The sequence below is a fragment of the Eufriesea mexicana genome, unplaced genomic scaffold, assembly GCF_001483705.2.
Source record: "Eufriesea mexicana isolate 0111107269 unplaced genomic scaffold, ASM148370v2 scaffold21290, whole genome shotgun sequence".
Classification (NCBI taxonomy): domain Eukaryota; kingdom Metazoa; phylum Arthropoda; class Insecta; order Hymenoptera; family Apidae; genus Eufriesea; species Eufriesea mexicana.
The window spans coordinates 98,382-119,504 of NW_016928435.1; the positions used below are offsets into that span (position 1 = coordinate 98,382).

At 27.9% G+C, this 21,123-nt stretch overlaps 3 protein-coding genes across 8 annotated transcripts; 2 read left to right on the plus strand and 1 right to left on the minus strand.

The window, feature by feature from the left end:
- Window positions 1-484: 484 nt before the first annotated feature.
- CCT7 (chaperonin containing TCP1 subunit 7) lies at window positions 485-3,461 on the minus strand. 2 transcript variants are annotated; one of them, XM_017909693.1, is made up of 6 exons: window positions 2,804-2,846; window positions 2,437-2,697; window positions 1,881-2,210; window positions 1,339-1,811; window positions 990-1,259; window positions 485-914 (listed from the first exon to the last, which is right to left on the minus strand). In XM_017909693.1, exons 1-6 carry the CDS (start codon window positions 2,819-2,821, stop codon window positions 623-625), a joined length of 1,644 nt encoding a protein of 547 aa, XP_017765182.1. In that variant the 5' UTR covers window positions 2,822-2,846; the 3' UTR covers window positions 485-622. The 2 variants fall into 2 exon arrangements, with proteins under 2 accessions (XP_017765182.1, XP_017765184.1); XM_017909695.1 differs by lacking the exon at window positions 2,804-2,846 and adding an exon at window positions 3,342-3,461 and having other exon boundaries at window positions 486-914.
- Window positions 3,462-4,334: 873 nt separating this feature from the next.
- On the plus strand, window positions 4,335-14,920 carry Ak1 (Adenylate kinase 1). Of its 4 annotated transcripts, none has more exons than XM_017909707.1 (6): window positions 4,335-4,490; window positions 4,759-4,928; window positions 9,749-10,045; window positions 11,802-11,927; window positions 14,225-14,410; window positions 14,512-14,920. In XM_017909707.1, the coding sequence occupies exons 3-6, from the start codon at window positions 9,860-9,862 to the stop codon at window positions 14,581-14,583; spliced, it is 570 nt and encodes a 189-aa protein (XP_017765196.1). In that variant the 5' UTR covers window positions 4,335-4,490; window positions 4,759-4,928; window positions 9,749-9,859; the 3' UTR covers window positions 14,584-14,920. The 4 variants fall into 4 exon arrangements, with proteins under 4 accessions (XP_017765196.1, XP_017765195.1, XP_017765198.1 ...); XM_017909706.1 differs by having other exon boundaries at window positions 9,764-10,045; XM_017909709.1 differs by lacking the exon at window positions 4,759-4,928.
- A 77-nt stretch (window positions 14,921-14,997) lies between these two features.
- LOC108554428 (uncharacterized) lies at window positions 14,998-16,448 on the plus strand. Of its 2 annotated transcripts, none has more exons than XM_017909704.1 (4): window positions 14,998-15,400; window positions 15,491-15,637; window positions 15,745-15,975; window positions 16,258-16,448. In XM_017909704.1, the coding sequence occupies exons 1-4, from the start codon at window positions 15,154-15,156 to the stop codon at window positions 16,443-16,445; spliced, it is 813 nt and encodes a 270-aa protein (XP_017765193.1). In that variant the 5' UTR covers window positions 14,998-15,153; the 3' UTR covers window positions 16,446-16,448. The 2 variants fall into 2 exon arrangements, with proteins under 2 accessions (XP_017765193.1, XP_017765194.1); XM_017909705.1 differs by having other exon boundaries at window positions 15,745-16,040; window positions 16,258-16,426.
- Window positions 16,449-21,123: the final 4,675 nt, after the last annotated feature.

Here is a 21,123-nt window from a genome sequence, read left to right on the forward strand (position 1 = left end):
CGGTAAAGAGTGAAGTATAATTTAGAGAATTATAAAACTAAGCGAACAGTTTTAATACCTTTAAAAGTTAAAATATATAATTGATTTCGAACCTTTCAAATTTTGTATAATATATATTACTACAATTCTCAATTTACCAATCATGGTATGTCTGTATTTTAAATGTAAATTGTTAAATTAAAAATAGATAGTGACATATCCGCGATATAATAATGTGTAAATTCAGTAATAAATAAGCAATAATTATCATTGCTGTTGATACTAATATTAATAAGGTTAACAATAATGAAAGCTAAAGATATTTTAATTTTTTTTTTAAGCATACAAAGAACTTTTTTTTAATATTGAATTTTACAATTAAATCAGTAGCTTATAATTTTATAAATGCAAAAAGTGTATTATCTTTTAGCTCATACATATAAAACACAATTGTTACTGAATGTAATTTTTATAATAAAATACTGTGAATTATACGCTAAAAAAGAATGTGAAATCTATTTCATTGTATATTACAATGTAGAAAAGAGGTATGTAAAAATTATGTTGGATAATTATAACGATATAAACGGATTGTTGCAATACATTAATACATGTATTTTTAAGCCAATAAAGCGATTTATTATTACATTGGTCTTCCCATGCCACGATTCATTGGAGCTTGTGGTCCATTATCCTGACTACTCTTAGGACTCCTTATAGTTTCATCAACAGATAAAATAAGACATGCTGCTTCAGTTGCAGCTGTTAGAGCATTAATTTTTACAACTGCAGGTTCCCATACATAAGCTAACATATTATCACCAATATTTTCAGTGTTGATATCAACACCATAAGTGTGCATGCCTTTATGTTGTTTCTGTCGTAATTTATTCAAAATATTTGTTGCATCAAAACCAGCGTTATCACATAATTGTCTAAAATTATTGTAACTATTATTTTATAGAAAATTCAAATTATAATAAAATAAAAATTAAAGGAAAAATATGTACCTTGGAATTATTTCGAGTGCACGAGCTATTGCTCCAATTAAAAGTTGTTCTGTTCCCGCTATTAGACGTGAATTATCTCGTAATGTTTTTGACAGTACCATTTCTATAGCTCCACCACCAGCAACATATGCATTTGTTTTAAATAAACGTCTCACAACCATGATAGCATCATGCAAAGACCTTTCTGTTTCTTCCAAAAATTGTTCTGCTCCTCCACGCAGTATAAATGTACACGTCTTAGCACGTGATCCTTCATAGAAAAAGTTGAATCTAAAAATAATTATTCCGATATTTTAATGGCTGACAAAACCTTTTAATTATATAATTGATTGTTTGTTGTATAAAATACCTTTCTCCTCCAATTTGTCTTTCCTCAAACATTTGACATTTACCAAGATCTGATTCTTTAATATCATGTACAGTTGTTAGAATACTTCCACCACAAGCTTTCATTGTTCTTTTCAAATCTTCTTCAGGAACTCTACCTGCACAAAACATATCACGATCTGCGAAATATTGTGTAGCGACATCACCAATTGGTAATTTTGACAATACAACTTGTGCTCCACTTTTATGCATTTTGTCAAGTTTGTCATATAAAATTTGCCATTCAGCATCAACTATTTTTTGATATTCCGTAACATTATCTACGCGTACTTCAGCGTTTTCTCTTTCTGCTTTAAGTTCTAATTCTATATTCAATAAAGCAATTTTACAATCTTGATACTTTTTTGGTTGCATTTCAAATCCAGCATAAGAAAATGTCTTTTTGAAGGCTACACCCTTGACCAATTCCGAATCTTCTAATGCTCCACCAGAAACCTATGTAACATATATAATGATAAACAAATTTATCATAACATTCTCAGATTAATTTTTAAATAAAGTTACCTTTTTAATGCCAATCATATTAAGAGGTAACATTTCATCAAGCATCATAACAGCTCTCACAACCATGTTACTGAAGAAGTTTTTTTGCTGATGAATTAATTTTGAACTCATTGATGTAGCTGCACATTCTTCCAAAAGTTCCACCAATTTTATTTGATCAGTTTTATCTATTTTTACACTCACTGCATTTATTTTTTCAATTGCTACTTGAAGTGCAAGACGAAGAGCTTTAATCATAATACGTGGATGTACTCCTTCTTCGATAAATGGTTTCATTTGTTTCAAAAATTCTCCTGCTAATAAAACTACACTTGTAGTTCCATCACCAACCTATGATGTCAAAAATAAAATTAAGATATTGAAACATTTGTCAAGATAGACATAGTTTAATAAAATGTTTGAACACTGTTGAGATAACCACATATCTTTAAGATATTATCAGTCTATATGTTCTTAAAATATTGTTCTCTGAAAATAAGCTAGTAATGTTATATGTCAATCACATTACTGCTTTCATTTTTTACAGAGTTACTAATAGTCATGAAATATTATTTACCTCTGCATCTTGAGATTTTGCAATATCTACTAAGGTTTTTGCTGCAGGATGAACAATTTCTAAAAGTTTTAAAATGGTTGCACCATCATTTGAAATAGTAGCTTTTCCATTTTGATCAACAATAAGTTTGTCCATTCCTCGAGGACCTAAAGTTGTTCTAACAGCATCTACTACTATTTGACACGCATTTATATTTGATATTAGTTGTTGTTTTCCTTGTGCAGCATCTGTGCCTTCTTTAAGTAAAATTATTTGAGGTTGCTATAAAAAAGACACACACATATGTATATATATATAAGTTGAATATAGTTAATAATAAATTGTTCACAAAATAAAATTATTAATAATAATACTAATGATAATGTACCCTCATATATCTTCCCATTTTTAATGTTTTGTATTTTGAATGTACATGTGGCTTTAGTAATACTATGGAAGCAAAAATTTTCTTATGAAGTCTGTTAGATTTAACAAGACAAATGAACTAAGAAATAATTTTTTTTTTGTTATTAGGTAAATACATATCTATAGTAAATAAAATTCATTATCTTTCATTGACTTCGAAATTTTAGACATTTTAGTACGCATTAATCAAATTATTTTCACATGCATATTGTGGGAGAATGCGGAAATTAATTTCCATATAAGGTTAGAGCAATTCAACCTATAATACAATATTCATTTTTATGCATTTTATTTTGCTAATATACATAAGTTAATAACACATATGTATGTAATTTTTCGTTATTATTAGAAGAGATTATACTTTGTCAACATAAATATTAATTTTATAAAATTTTCTTAAACATGTAGCGCTGTAGTATGCAATAATATAAATTTAAATTTATATTTTTAAATAAATTTGTTTTCTGTCATTCGAATAAAAAAATTCATTCATAACTTACCATTTTTATAATCTATATTACAATTTTTCAGTTTTCTTCAAATTTCACTCACTGTCTAAGTGAAGTTACTTTGGTAACCTTTAAATAGTATTCGAGATGATTCTGCTAGGATACAAGCGTTAAGTACCGTTCACACTAAACGGAAGTAGATTCATCAGAAATGATTGACCAATCAAAATTTGAAATTTAAAGCTGATAACACATAATGTTATATTTAGAACAATTAAAATTTTTTAAATGTATAAATACATAAAAATAAGATAAAGAATGAAATATAAATTAAAATCTTAACACATATGGATAGAATTATTTTAATAGTATTATTAAATATATAATATTTCAAAATTTAATAAGGTATTTGGATACGATAATATAATATGAAAAAAGTAAATCAACTTATTACATAATCATTTGACTTTTAATTTTTATTAATTTCTCATTTTCTAATATATTATTTTTTATTCAAACATGAAAAAAATATTCAAATGAAATTTCGTTACAATTATTATTTTTCTGTAATATTAAACATATATATGCATGTTTATATTAATATTTTAATAGTAAAGTTTAATAGTATCATAGAGGAATTAATTTCTGTTATAATTGATTACAATATGTAATATTTGTACAATTTTATCATTTTACCTACCGTTTTACTTATTTTCTTGTCATTTCACCTACTTGATGTGAAGTTTTTATAAACAAACGATAGATGGCATTGATTTTAACGAAGATTTCATTCATCGGTCAAAAAAATAATTGAAAACTAAAGGGTTTAGTGTTACTTAACATCACAAGGGGGTGGTATAATTCGTGACCTGATTACATGAATAGAAACTACGATTCAACATTTATCGCTTATTTATTTTTAAACGGTGTAAGAGTCGTTTTGCAAATTTCGTTTGTATATATTTAAGTATACATCTATTTTCAAGCAACCACCGACTCTGGCGTTTAGCCCAAGTGTCGAATTATTCTAGTCGTGCTAGAACTTTTAAGCGAGGTGTACAAGTTACTAAAATTTTTATCGGTAGCTAACAATTCTAAAAAGTGTTTACTTTGTATTACACAATACTTTTAACTTCAATTGTAGTCCAACGAAATCGTATATTTGTGCACGTTGTGGAGCAAGATATTCCTACTGTCGAGGTAATAGAACATAAATTCCAAATTTAAAGTATCTGCATTATATACGTCGTAAATAATTCCATATGCTTATTTTTATAAGATCATGATTTTTATTTCTATATATAACTATTGGTGCTTTCTATTTTTTCTTAATATTATTAACATTTGTACTTATTGGCAGTTAAGTGATCTTTGAGATTATTTAATTCATATTTACATGTGTTAACATTGGGCATGGTAGGAAATTCAGGATGCTAATGGGTGTATGTAACATGAATTATGTACACAGATCGTATACTGTACCATCTTGTGTGCAAGATACTGACCCTACATCGTTGCACATGCGTAAAATAACTCCCACCTGATGACGAGCCAATGACAAATCGATATGTTCACGAAAGCTTTGACTATTCTCTTAACAGTTAATAGTGAAATCTCGGATCTGATGGGTCTAGAGTAGTAAGTAAACAGTTACATGCACTGTCAATATATTTTGATAATTTCAAGTTAAACTTATCGAAGCACTGTATAATTTGTGTAGATCTCTAACCGCGCCATTGTTATTGTTTACCGCTTTTATTATCATTATTACTTTAATTACTTAATATACGTTAGATAAAATCATAATAATTAATAGGTATTGTAAATATTTAATATAAACAATTCAATTTTTATATATTTTCAGTTAAAATTTTCAAGATATTACAAAATTCATACACGTTCTCATACATGTTTTTTCATCGAAAATCAGTTCATGTTCTACGTGCTTTTGTACTTTTACTTGGATGCGGTATGTTTCACATAATTTGCTTTCATAATAATACATAAGTTAAGTGAGCACTATTTTTTATTTAAACCAAGACTAAAACTATGAAGCTTGTTTAGTATTAGAGAAGACAAATTTTGAATGTTTTAACAAAATATTTTATCAAATAATATCAAGTTTAACAAATAATATAGCTTTGAAAGGACTATACAAAAATTCGATGTATAATGAGGAAAACGTTTAGAAAATTCGATCTCTTTCTTAATGATACCAATTATGGGATTTTAATTCATTAATTTACTTTCATTAAGGACGTGTTAGTTTTAATTTTTTCATGTGAAGCACTTATCATATTTATCATTTAAGTGATACCATATCGAAATAGAATAGCACAGAATTTAATAAATAAATGTCACTTATACAAACAAATATAATATTTTTTTTAATCGCTTGCAAAATTATATATATTATTTAACAAATTATTTTGTTAAAATATATTATAAAAGAATAATATTATCATGAGTACTGGAAAATAATATAAATAATAAAATAATTGCATAAAAATATTTTATATGTTTATCATGTACTAATTGTTTTTATATTTATATGATACAGTTAAGGTATAATTCAGAAGGAAAAGGTTAATATAATCGAAATAAGAATTAAAAAGTAATTTATAAGAATAGGTAATGTTCACGTAAAACTAGAAATATAAGCCAGTAAGTATTTATAGCACAATTATGTAGATGTACATCAATTTATGTGGTCACTGGGCTGAACCTAATGCATAACGTTCAATTTTACTGTGAAACACTCACGTATTAGTTTAAAGTTCAAGGGAAATACATATAGACAGAAAATATAAGAAATAAAATAGACAAGAGAGGATCAATATAGCCAGATGAAATGTTTTCGTTGCTGTAAAAAACTTGTACGAAACTAATGCATATAATCATAAATTATGCAAGACTTATAAAAATCTTTGTAAGTTAAGAATAGATCGTACCGACCAGGTAAAAACTCGTAGAAAAATTTTTTTCTTAAAATCGTTATCAATTTTTCTCCTTACAATACCTAAAAGATATTTTTTTTAACTCATTCGTGTAAAATAAATTTATATAAGATATTTTACAAGTTTTTATAACTTCTAAACATAAAGATTAAACTTGAAATTCGTCTAAAATTTGAATTTATTTTTAACGAAACGGTAAAATGTATTATTATATTCCTCGATAAATAGTTTAATAACAATAAATTTATTAAACGAAAAAAGTAGTAACTATATGAAATTTTATAACTGTGTTTTGTAAAAGTGTTAATAAAAAGGTAATTTATATTAAATTCGACTGTGTGTTTTTATTTAAATAGATAAATTAAAAAAGTTTTAATAAATACATAATCTAAACAAAAAATTTTAATCTAAAAAATAGCTAAGGAACTACATTTCGTTAAACATCTATAACATTTATAATTTATATTTGTACGAATGTTTTTACGATAGGTGGCTAGTGATTGTAAAAATTATCTATTTTTTAAATTGTATATTTGTTAATTTATTTTACAAATGATAAATCAATTATTTTATTTTATTAATATTACACGTGTTACATAGCAAATCATGAGGATTTATGTTAGAACTTTCTAAGACAACGTCTTAAATTTTTTTAATTTTCACTAATTTTTTAATTAGTGGAAACAATTGAATATGGACACAAATTTCATATGATAATATTATAAAATTTTGTGTCCTATATGGTATCACAATATATGTTTTCTGAAAGTGGAGGTGTTTCAAAAATTTTTAAGTCAACTCTATCTTTCTCAATTAAAGCAATATATATTTCATGTATCAATTATCATGTTACTTACCTTTGTTCACAAAATATCAAAACTTTTGTCTTTAAAATTAGTTTAAATATAAATTAACAATTTTTGTTAAAGAGGAAAATAATATTTATTACAGCCATGCCACGTTATCTTGATCCAGTGATAGAAATGGTGTATATATATAAAAAATTTAAAGTCACTTTCATTTCGTAAAAGATAATATAAACATGCAAAATTGACATACATTATCCTATTGGCTATAAGAAACCGTAGAAATTATTTCTCTTTCACCTTTTTCTAATCACAATAGTCTTCGAAAAGATCGCTGGCAAATAATAGCGTGATCACCCTGTATCGTGGTACTTGTCTGCAAATTTTATATTACATAACAATTTCAAACCGCAATTTATTCTATTTATTCATTGTACGTTGCTATGATCCATAAAGTAAAAATTTCGAGTACACCAAAGGTGAAGACGAGCAAAGCATACAGGATAACCGAGTTTCTAGTTCCTCTGCCATCATGCTAATCTTTCCTCACCTCTGCACAGTATAGTGGTAAGCGAGTAAAATAAGACCTAAGAAATATAGATACACGAACACGTAGCTTCCAAGTGATATTATAGCGTTAAAAATAATCTAATCTAGCGATAAACTGGTATTTCAGAAGCAAATTTCAATCGAAGAATCTTCTACTTTAAAATATTAAGGTCCGCTTGATGAATAGACTATCCGTGTCTAGAGTTGAACCTTGTGGATTGGATTTCTTCTTAGACTCGTAAACTGCAAGTCGAACACACCTTGGTACACGATTCTTTTGTTATTGGTTGGTCGCCAAATTTATCTTAGGTAACTCGCGCGAATGACAAGGAGTGATTGATCCATGGATGTGTTCGTCTCGAGTGATGGACCTTGAACTTCAATGTCTTAAATGTTGGACTATTTCATACGATACTCGAGTGACTAACTTGGACCAATCGATGTTGAAGGACTGCATTGTTACGATTCGTTTCAAGCAACCGCTGCCAAGTGACTGCTAGAAATTCCTTCCATACCTATTCGGCTGATAGTTGCTGAGGTGATTCGAGCAAATGCTTTTCTCTCCAATTTAGCCAATTTATGTTCAATCGCAGTGAAAATCCTTGTGAAAGACACGAAGGCTTGTATTATATTCATTTTTCAAACTCGATAGTTAGAAGTATGCAAGACAATTTCCAATCAACATGCTTCTAGGGTATCGTGGACACCTTCCATGGGCTCTTAAAGTGTTCTTCCCTGGACAGTGCAGACGGTTTTTGGATGAACTTTGGACCTCGAGATTCTGGACGATTTGTAGCCTGGTATTCGAACACGCGAACTGTTATTGGCTGTTTTAAATTGAATACAAACATTGAATTTATATTCGATATTCGCTGGTTCTGAAGGACGGTTATATATATATATATATATATAATGTTCTAAAACGTTTATGACAAATGATGAATGGTGCTGCTGGCAATACGCTAGAGGCCTGATGCAGAAATAACTTTGTGTCTTCAAGAACGTGTCATAAACTTGCCAAATTTCCGCATACTTTTCTTCAGAAGAGTAAAATATTGGCTAGAAGTAGTGAAAGGATTAGAAGTTTCTCTTGATTGTGAGTTTTATAATACATCCAGGTAGATATTTGATAAATTCTTTAAACCTTTAGATTATATATGTATATAGCACACAGATGATACAACTGTCTGATTTGTGTTATGCTATTAGGATAGTAAGCTGCTTCCTTTTCAAATTTCTTCAGATGAAGGTTATCCAGATCTCTAATATACAAGTTTCATTATATTTTCTTTGTTTGCATATCTCTTTATTTCTTCTTAGACCAATGAAATGTGTCCTTAACCTTCTTCAGATGGAAGTTACGTACATTTCTGCAACCAGTAGTTAGGGTGTCATTCTATTTTTTCTATGTACTTTCTTGTATATCTGTACCTTTCTTTTTATTGTTAGTTTAGTGAAGTGCTTTTTTCAACCTTCTTCAAACAAGATTTACATATTTTTCTGCAGTTAGATAGTAGTTTTATAATTTTAATCCGATAAAAAATGTTTTAAACAGAAATTAATCAATTTTCAAATTGCGGTAAACAAAATAAAAAAAGAAAATTTTGTTTCGTTAGAAAATCATCTTCACTTTCTTAAATGTCATTTTATATTTTTGACTTAATAGTATTATATTTCGTATTTAAACGAATTCAACGACCTAGTATACCACTAGAATGCATATCTTTTTATTTGTTCTTAATGCAATGTTTTGTTATTAGTCTTCTTCAGATAAGGGTCACATACGTTTCTGTATATAGTTGCCCTTAAGTGTATCATGATATTTTCTAAATAATTTTTCTGCATATCTATTAATTTCTTCCTCGAAGGCTGAGATTTCTGAAGCTTGAAAAAAAAGGAAGACAATTAGAACTAGTAGACTCCCTTGTTTCTACAAATAGAAATATATAATAACAAATGTTACCTAATAATTCAATATAATTATCTCGTCCTTCGAACACGTCCCATTGGTTGCAAATTTATCCTTCACATGTTTACAATGTATTAGTTTGTTTATGAAACTTTCAAGTATCGATCATCTAAGAAAATTAACCAAATTATCATAGCAATGTCCACGATTTGACGAAATTCAATTAATGCACGAAAGGTGCATTTTTGTTAGGACAAGAGAGAGGCAGGAATAGAAGATAACTGTGAACCATATTTCGAACGAGAATTCGTGTCCATTGCATTGGAATCATCGAAAAATTTTGAGCAAATGAAGACTATTTGGATCATTGGTGGGCCAGGATCTGGCAAAGGAACGCAGTGTGAACGAATCACTGCGAAATATGGACTTCTTCACATAAGCAGTGGAGACCTGCTGAGAGAAGAGGTTGCCAGCGGTAGTGCCAGAGGAGCTTCACTGCAAGAAATAATGTCTCAAGGTTTATTTGTCCCGACGGTAAATTATATTTTACATCATCCAAGACGTGCACGTACATACACTGAGTGGGAGAAATATTCGTAGCCTTCCTATCGTCGATTTTGAACAGTTGCTACTAATTTATAGTACATTCCATGAAATTCTTATAAAGGGTATCGTATATTGGAGCAATTAAGCTTCGAAGTACTGTAAATTTTACTTAACAAAGGAAGATGTTAATATAACAAAAATGATATTTAGTGAAAATTGAACAGAATTCACGTTTGGCAAGTATTCGTACAGAAGAAATTCAAATTTAACTTTAATTTAAATTCAAATTTAATATTAAGATATTTACAAATATAGTAAATTCAAATTTAATATCAAGACATTTGTAAATATATAACTTGTACAGTAAGAATACTTCTGTGACACGAATTTTGTCGAAGTTTACTAAAATTTCTGTGTTTATTATATTAACGCATTGTTCTTCAATCAAATTTATGTCTTGAAAGCTTCGTTACTCCTATATACGATACTCTTTACAAAAATTTCATAAAATATATTATAAATAAATTGCAACTATTAAAAGTTAACAATAGGAAGAGTACAAACATTTCTATAATATGTATGCATGCACATATGCTATGTAAATTATGCACTTATTTATTACAAGTGTATAAATTATACTTATACAAATTATAGTATTCGAGAATGGACGTAGAATTTTTATCTTTTGTTCGATTCCAAAATCTTTGTATTCTATAAAATTGCTTGATAAAGCTTGACAAAGTTTATTTCAAAATTTTTCCTTTTTTTATTTTTCTTGGTCCATATTAACATATAAAGGCAAATTAAATGCCATAAGAATGTTTTCTGCAAGGACTCGAAGAAGATGAACTATAAAAATTCGGTATAAAATTTGTTAAAGTTGTTAGAAAAATATTTAATCATTCTATAAAAAAAGAAATAAAAAATTGAATAATAAATTCTTATATTAAAAATTATATATAAATTTTAATATTTCTATCATTTAAATCACTTTGAAAATTGATTACATGTAACAAATAAAAATATTTGAACAATCAAGATTTAATAAGCCATTTAAAGATGGAAATATCTATATTCTTTTTTTTTATGTAGCACAGTACTAATGAGAATATATAGCATAGATGTGAATTTCCAATATTTACAAAACATTTCAATAGATACTTAGGAAGTACGATAAGATAAAGTGAATGCCTTATCGCATACAGCGAATACATGAATCTCTCACTGTAATTTCCAAAATGTTTTAAAACAATTCGTAATATCTCTAAAAAATAATATCTCCAAAATAGAAAATTATTTCTATTATCTCTGCGACGAATATTTAATATATCGATACTCTGTGATTCTCCATTACAAAAAACTTGAAATTTTTTTATATTTTTATTTTATTTGAACTTCATCATTTTTATAAATTATTCTATTTAAATTATTGTAGTTTTACATCTTGCTGGTGTTATTTAATCGAAATATACACGTATCTTTCTTGTATCATTCATCAATATTTAAACAACTCTATTTTTCAAGAAGTAGACAAGGAGAATTTAATAAAAGTGTCTATAACTTTTAGATCTTGAATCTCGAATTTTTTTACAACGCATTGGATGTTAAAGAATGGTACAAAATAAATGATTAAAATAAAAATAGAATACAGAGAATTTTTCAGTCAGAACTTATGTATATTGTATTATCACACGATATAAAATTATGAAAATTACTAATACGAATAAATCGTATCTCTTATTAGGATACCGTATTGCAACTGATAAACGAACGAATGGAGAAGGCGAAAAAGGAAGGTAGCACGAAAACCGGATTTCTCATTGATGGATATCCCCGTGAATTAGAACAAGGACTCCTTTTCGAGAAGAATGTAAGCGTTAATGCAACAATTATGATATACGTGCATAAAATCGTACTTGGAGAAATTGATTAGAATAATATTGCAATGCTTAACAGAACAAAATAAGCTTTATTAATAGAATAATAGATTAATAGAATAGAATAGTAACTATGAATGCTTGTCCGGACTGACCACAAACTCACTTGACTTTTTATCCTCACGCTCTGACAACTTTCTTACAACTGACTTCTACGACTGACTACTGACTCTAAAACACTGACTTTAACGTTTTGCACTCTTTTGACAAGTGTGACTCGACATCTGTTTTTATCACAGAAACTCCTATGTCAAGTTTATTTCTTGATTCTTTATTTACTGAACAAGAAAACAGAAAATAAGTAACTTGTAGCGACCAACGTTAACGCCTTCACCGCTAGGTAGAAAAATGGAGGTTCGAGGCTTTTCGCAAGTCCTCGGTGAATCCTCGACTCCCATAAATACAAGTTCCTATCCTACCTAAATATCTCCCATTTAAGGCAGGGCCTGTTAGAAAACCTTACTGGCAGGTCCACTAGCAGGCCCAGCACGAAACGAATCCCTTACTTTGCGTCCTTCTACCTGCTACCTATCATAGCAAGACGGCCAGCACCATAGGATCCACAAGACTTCAGAACCCCCGTGGGGGTACCCCCATAAACTACTTGAATTACTTAACCCATTCGAGACCGACTGCACACCGTGTGTGCAATTGATTTCCGAGGCTTTAAGACTGGTTGTACACTGTGTGTGCAATCATAACAACGAGCCCTTATCTGTTATTCTGAGTAGTCGCTCCTGGGGACCGTGTTCGAAAAGAACCGCCGTCTCGAATGGGTTAAATTAAAAATTCATAGAATATTTGGTTTCTGAAAATTTCCTTTATTACCTACAGCCCACAAAAGTCAACCAAATGGGATTATGTGTATATGTTCTTTCGGATTCTAAAAGCAGTCACGTTTATTTCTTCGTTCCATATTATGAAAAACATAAAACTGACGAACTGATTCATCCAGAGCCTTTCACTGGCAAAATTGTATTACAACTGTATCAAAATTTATTGGAAAATATACCTGAGGGCAAGGGATATCATATTTTCACTGACAGTTCCGCACAAAGAAGTGCTTCCTCATAGGGACGATAATGGCTAACCGAAAGAGATTATCGCGTCAAATAAAAAATCCAAAGTTAGTAATTGGAGAAAAATTGGCATTGAGGAGAAATGAAACTTTCGTGCTAGCATGGAGAGACAAAATAATAATAACTATGCTTAGTACAAAATTGAGAGCTACAACCCACAATGCCTCTAGAAAGGCAAGACATTCCGATAGTCTAAGAGAAATAGAACAATTGGAAGTGATCATAGGTTATAACAAATATATGGTTGTTGTCGATATGGCGAGCCAATACGATCTTATTATGTTTTACATCGAACTGTCAGATGACTGTCTATAGGTAGTTACCTGTGTACATTAGATAAACTCCAAACTGGCTAACTTCCCCTTTTTATTAATCCTTATCGGTCTATTGCTCACCCCAACCCCGACTTTTTCTACTTTCTTAACCTTCGATCTGTAGATAACCCCCACTTACTTTCTAATTCACATATAAATATTGCCAATCGTTCCAAAATCGCCATTGTGCTAGTAGTCGGTTTGAAGTGTCACGGTAAAAGATCTGGTACTGTGCGTTCGAGAAAAGAAGGCACAGTGTATTTACACCCTCACGACTGATTAACTACGCTAATATTCCCTTGATCACAAACAGTGACCGATGATCTTTGTCATCATCTTCGACCAATAGCAGTCACTGTTTGTAATCACATGTAATCAAGCATGTGTCAGCGGAATAATTAGCCGTGAGAACGTAAGCACGCTATGCTTCTTTTCTCGAACGCACTATACGTACTCGGTCGCGTCGTTCCTTTGAAAGTTCGAATGTAAGCTTGTAACAAAAAGAAAGATTTACTTAGAATAGAACAGAACACTCAAATGGTGAAGGAAATATTTCTTTTGGGAATTAGAATTTGGCTTTTCCATTACTTATTTAAATTCTCTTATAAATTATTCCCAAAAGAACTATAATTTTCGTTCCACGTACGATTAAAATTTTTTTCAATTTTCTCAACTTACTTTAAACTTGGATTATTTCAAATTGCATCGTTACATCAGCATACTAAAAATATACTAAATTATATAAAATTTCTCTCGTTGTTAAAGTAAATGAGATGAAAAGCTAGGTAATATCAGAAGAAAGAAAAGGATTGGTTTTTAAATTTTTAATGAATTTAGGTGTGTCCCGTCGATTTGATTATCTTTTTTGATGTTTCGAATGAAACGTTGAAAAAGAGATTACTGGGACGTGCTGCTGTGTCGAACAGGGCTGATGATAATGCAGAAGCGATCGAAAGGAGAATTCAAATATTTAATACGAAAAATGGGGAGATTATTAAGCACTACGAAAATAAAGTTGTGAGAGTAAGTATCTACACAGAGTCTGTCTAATTATAGATAAATTTCTAACAATTAATAAACAATTCATGGAACGAGTAATTAATTAGAAATCATTTTGTTTTTAGATCAATGCTGAAGGCAATGTTGATGATATATTCGCAGAAGTTTCGAAAGCACTGGATCCTCTGTTAGCTTAATTCTTCTGAAATTTTAATTTAAAATTTAATCAAAATCGCCTAATCGCGCAAAATAATTTTCTTGGATTTCTGCGACAAAAATGAGAAATTAATTTTACAATTCTAGTCGATTTAAATCAGTGAGGGGATTCGACTTGCATCGGGTTTGCAACAGGTTTATTGAAAAGAAACTATTAAATCGAGCAACTTGCTCTTGCTAGCGATGTAATGATTTAAGAGAAACATCTAGTTACGAAGTAATCCGATATGTCCTAAAGAGTACCTGCAAATGCCCATTGTTATCATACTGTTTATAACTTTAGCGATTGTTTTGAATAATAATTAACTATATATTTTATGATCTTGACAAGCTTATTTTTATAGCTATATTTTCTTCCTTTAACTAAATCGTGAAGAATCAATCTTTCAATTTGCATTGTGTGTGCATCACTGGGACGTACAAGTTAATTACCTTCATCCGACAGTGAATACATTTGTGTACCGGATCAGTGAAAAGATTCTGAATGGTAGAGATGTCAGGCACATTCAACTAAATATTTGGCTGATCGAGATTTTTCTGTGAGCTCAAAAATGAAGAGAATTATTACAGTTTTGATATACATAACAGCGTGTTTAACATCACATTTAATTGTATGTGATAATTGTTGTCAGATTAATTCGCGACAATTACCCTATTATAAATTAACGAAATCCAACGCTCGTTCGAATCAGTTAATACTTTCAAGGACGACGGTTCAAAATGTGAACGAGTGTAGAAAGTTCGCTTCAATGAAGAAAGCTTTGGCATTTAATTATGGCTTAGAAAATTATCGTCGTGGTAAGATAATATGTGATTAAAAACATGTAAAATTTGACGTGACTCTGCTAATGATGTAAACATGCCAATGTTTTGTTTCTATCTACGAAGACTGGAATATCGGTATTCAGAATATAAGTAAAGTAACGAGGAAGACATGTCAAGCTCTTGAGTGTCCTGAGATTTACAACTTCACTACCATTGTGGACGATAAAAATTATAAATACTATAGCATGTATCCTAGCTTTATGCCAATTGGTAAAGCATAGAAAAATGGGATAAGAATATTAAAATAATATCTAACAGAATGCATAATTAAAATGTTGATATCATATTTCACAGAAGTGTTTACAAATTACTTTTAGGTTCTAGATTCACACTGGCCTGTGTCCCTAAAACAGGAATATTCGTATACTCGAACATTAACTTGAATTATAGCCAAGCACAAACAGCTTGCCAAAAAATAAATGCATCACTTGCACATATAATTAGCGAAGAACGTACTAATGGACTCGCGAAACATATTTCGTTAAACACACCTACTTTTGTTGGACTCAGTACCCGTAATAATGAAAAAATTTGGCAAAACGAATTTGGTACACAATTGCAATTTTATACAACAAAATCCTACCTCAATAAAAGGAAATGTATTAAGAGAATCGTAAGAATAGTAAATTCCATTATTAAATTGTATAATTACTATTTGTCAAAATAAATTTTTATGAAAACTATAACTTTGATAATCTTTTAATTTATTAATTAAATATGCATCGAAGAAGAAAAAACATAGCACGTTCAAGATTCAAATTCTAGTTCTTAATACTTTTCTTATGAATTTTAAACATTAATTTTAATTAATTAAAAAAAAGTTTTTTTAGGTGAAGCACTTTTATGTTTTAACTATCGAGCGTGGGGAAAAGGGCAACCATCGCATACAAAAGGGTGTGTCAGTCTTGTACAACCAGTGAAATTAGAACCTGATCCTTTTTGGAAAGTTGTGCCTTGTGATACCGAACTAACCTTTATCTGTGAAATTTTACCGATATATCGACATTCATATAATTAAAAAACGTGAAATCTATAGACAAATAAAATGTAATCTCGTTATAAAATGTAATTTTGTATAAAAAGTTTAAATAAAGTAATATATATATATATATTAAATACTTTTATTTCAGGAATTCTAGTGTACTACTTCTTAAAGGATACTTGATTCTTCAATGGTAAAACTAAAAAAAGGTACCGATCGTTGTGTTATTTATAACATTCTAATCTTAATGCAAATATGAATATAAAATATACAGATTTAAAAAAAAAACTAATACTATGTTATTATTGAAATATTAAAACAAATAAAAAGGATAAGTTGATATATATTAAAAACACAAATATTAATTATATACAGAAGTTTAATACGTGATTACAAGTATTTTTCTTGTCATTAACAGAAAAAAATTTTTCTAACAAATTATTTACATTTAAATTGCTCTGAATATATGATCAATAAGAAAGTAAAAATACAATTCTCACTCTTTGTTAATTATATACACGTATACAATTCTAGGACTATACTTTTAAAAATTCTGCTTCTTTTCATTATTTACTTATCATCTATCACATGCTCTCTAAATCAATTGCTTAATACTTAAAACCAGCTACTAAGCTGTATCAATACTTTGTTTATGGTTTTACTGGGATTCAGTAATAATACATTATAATAACAATTTGATTATATTAATGTCTCATTGCTTAATAACATTAATACAAGCATTAATGTAAAATAATAGATCAATTTTTAAAATGCTATGCAAATAATATATACACTTGACACAAATAATAAGTTATTTTGATACATGTTAAAATTCTCCATCAATAAATATTTGGAATGTTATATGTTACTATTGTATCGTTAAAAAAAATATATTCTTTTAGTCTATAATTTCATATGCACTAAACAATGAAGGTGCAATAATTGCTATGTACTTATTTCCATATAAACTAATTAATTTAAAATGGCTAAATATAAATTTAAAAAACAAAATAAAATGCAATAACATGCATACTAATTTTTTACACAAAAACGATTAACTAGCATTTACATTCTTCAAGTAAGAAATAAAGATTCTAGATAAAATTAACAATAATGACATGATTTTTATGATATTTAGTATGATACCATATTAAAAATAAAATGTATAGCTTATATTATATAATTAATTTAAAGCAATTAACGTGCATTATATAAATAAACATAAATGTTTACATATGCATGTTATTAATGGAAATATTTGTTTCCAAGGCAGAACATAAAACAATTTACATTATGCATATATTTAAAAATATTCATATAAAACAAGTTTCTATACTTTCATTTATACAAAAATGTATGTTAATACCACACAGACATTACTCCACTTCATTTGAAAAATTGTTGCTTTGTAAATTAATATGCTTTGTAAATAGTCTATAATATTCGTTTCTAAAGGAAGACGTTTATTTTATAAAAATTATATTTAAGTAATTATTTCATAAAGTAAACATACATTTCACCTAGCTATATTTTAAATTTTAATTTTATCATAAGTTTGAAAAAAAATTCTGCGTAAAAATTGTAAAATATAATTAATATTATATATGAAATTACAAAATTTTGTTGCTTTTACTTAGGACTATTATTGTCACATATCTTTCAAGGCTACAAGAAATTTAAATTTGCGAACAGAAGTCTTGATTTTATAGAATGTAAACATATTTTAACGTAAAACTCTTACATTAATGCTTTAGTTGTGATAATATATAAAAGTATAAAAGGATTTATTACTGACATTCTTTTATATGGAGTGATATCAATTATTGAACTTTTCATAAATGTGGTCAGTGTGCTATGCTGATTTTGGGTTAAATAGATTGTGTTTAAAATTATAATAACTAATATAAGTTTTTTCATATTATTTTTTGACTTTTTATAAAAGTGTGAAAAAGGGTAAAAACTAATGAACATATAACGAAAATGCTAATTAAAAATTGCTTGTAATTAGTGTAATTATTAAGATTAAATTTGACCAAACTACCAATTTAATGTTATTTATTTTTCATTGTGTCCATTTACTGTATTTATTCGATATAATTGATGAGAAATCAGATATAATTAGCACAATATCCATATAATACATAAAACATATACATTATTTTTATATGTACAATGATAGATATTGTAAAAAGAAACTTATAAAAGATTTTATTTAAATGTGATTAATATAAAATGCCTGCATAATTGATTAAAAACTGCATACATCAAAGTAATATTTTGAATTCTATTATGCAACAAATTTGTGCTCTCGTCTTAAACTTGAGGACGGATGCTACACAAAAAATACTTTCAAAAAGGACCTATTGTACCTTAAGCATGATTTAAGAGAAAATTCTCTAATGAATTGCAGCGCACACTGATAATTATAATATTATATTTTTGATTTACATATAAACCTTTTAAAGGACTTGTACTCATGGCATAATTATACAAATTCTTTCAGTAATTGAAATTGTCCTAAATTAATTCTATAAGCAAATATAGATACATTCTGTATACAATTAAATAATATTAATGATAATCAATAATAACAATAATAATAAAATAATAATACAAAAATTTCATATGAAAATAAACAAACAAAAGTATATATCATTCTAAAGCTGCCAAAAAATTAACATTTTCTAGTGTCTTTTTTGTCATATGCAAAAGAAATATTGTATATTTCATAATTATTTCACCCCACTTAATTATAGTTATGTCCCATTTAAATAAGCTACATCCAGCTGAAATGTGTAAAAATTTTATACAATACTAATATTCTACTTTATATATTACATCAGATATCATTCAAAATGTAATGACATAATTTTTAATTAAACAATAAATTAAAAGAAAGCTATAAAAATAGATTACTAGTAATAATGATACTAAAATTCTGATTATTATGAAGATAATACAAATTAAAGAATCATAAGGCTCTCATAATGTTTATTACATTTTTATTAACTTAACAATATCTCTATCTAGAAAAGGTTTGTATTGACATTTTGTAAAATCTTTTAATAAAAAAAAATTACTTGAAATTTGATTAGAAGTAAAATGAAATCATTACTTTTTGAACAATATACTCATTAACAACGACATTCATAGTGACAGTGTTAGTTTCATTGGCCCTGGCACTTCAATCCTATAATCACTGCAATCTGTTCGTTTCAGACTAGAATTTTTATGGTGATATATGCAGTAGCTAAATTGCAAATTACTGTAGGAATTTATTGTTTTCTTCAACTCATTTATGATGTTGAATATTTACATATTTGCATGTAGCTAACATATGATCTGAAATAATGTGATTATAATTGAAGGAAAGTTTAAGCCTGCTACTTTTTCCTGTTTGGATAAAAGGTTAAATATATTTCATCAAATACTGATGTAGAAAATTAAATATTGGTTTGCTTGTATTTATTTCATATATCTTTAATCATCTCATTCTATACTTAAAATTTCATTTATTTAAAAAAATAAAAAGATTTGAAATATTCAACAGTTTCGTGATTATATGGAACAAAGTTATTAATATGTAATTTTTTAAAGTGAACTTTAATGTATTTTGTCGCTCTATCTTATTTAGGATAAAAATTATTATTCATAGTTTGCTGCCTCATTTCATATTATAATACGTGATATAAAGTATCACAAGTATTTTATCATGTAGCACCATTTTAAGTCATTATATTAAACCTATTTTGTTTTAAATAGGTATACTCAATACTTCGTTAAAATATCACTTCTCGAAACTAAATAATGTTAACATTTTTATAACAGAGTTACAAAATTATAAAAAGGGAAAGTAAATATATTGGCACTTGAGCTATTTAGTGAACTTAAGAATAATTAGTATTATATTGTAAATGCGAGGCAGCTTCACAACAAAAACATAAAATGCATAGTCTTCACTGATTTAGCAATTTAAGTACAAATATACTCCTATAGTTTCGACATATAGTTTGAGGAAATATATCAGAATGATATATCAAGTTTTAAGACATTATGGAAATGCTTTAACACGTTCAACCCGAGGTGACTCACCAACGTAAACACTCGTAAACAGCATTTCTGTTAGACAGCATGACTGATGAGTCACATCTAACTTATACCATGAGATAGTAGTCAATCACATTGCTTTGAGTGTTTCATTTTTATTTTTAAGTATGTAATAGAACCAAATTTAATAAAATGCAAATAAAAAACATACGAACTTAAAGACTATGCCTTATAATGGTACCACTTTTTTAAAACATTTGGAAAGATAAACGATTATGAAAAGAAAGATATAGTTCAACTTTTAAATTATAAATGCTTGTCAGAAAGAAAGACATCAAGTAATTGCATGTCAGCTGACCAATAAGCACATGAAAATGAGCTTTGGGTTGAATGTATTAATAAATCTCTATGTACGTATATATCAGGTATCCATTACTAAAATATAGTAGGTTTACTTTAATTAAGTAATAAACTAATAATTTTTTAATAGATAGAAAAATTTGAAAAATTTATAATACGTATGTCTTAAAAACTTGTAAATGTCATTAAAAATAAAATGAAAGTACTATACAAGATACTTATAGTGAAATAAGATAAATTATTATAAACCAAAAAAATGTTTTTTTAAGTAAGGAATGATATATGGAATATTTTGTTTAGACAAATT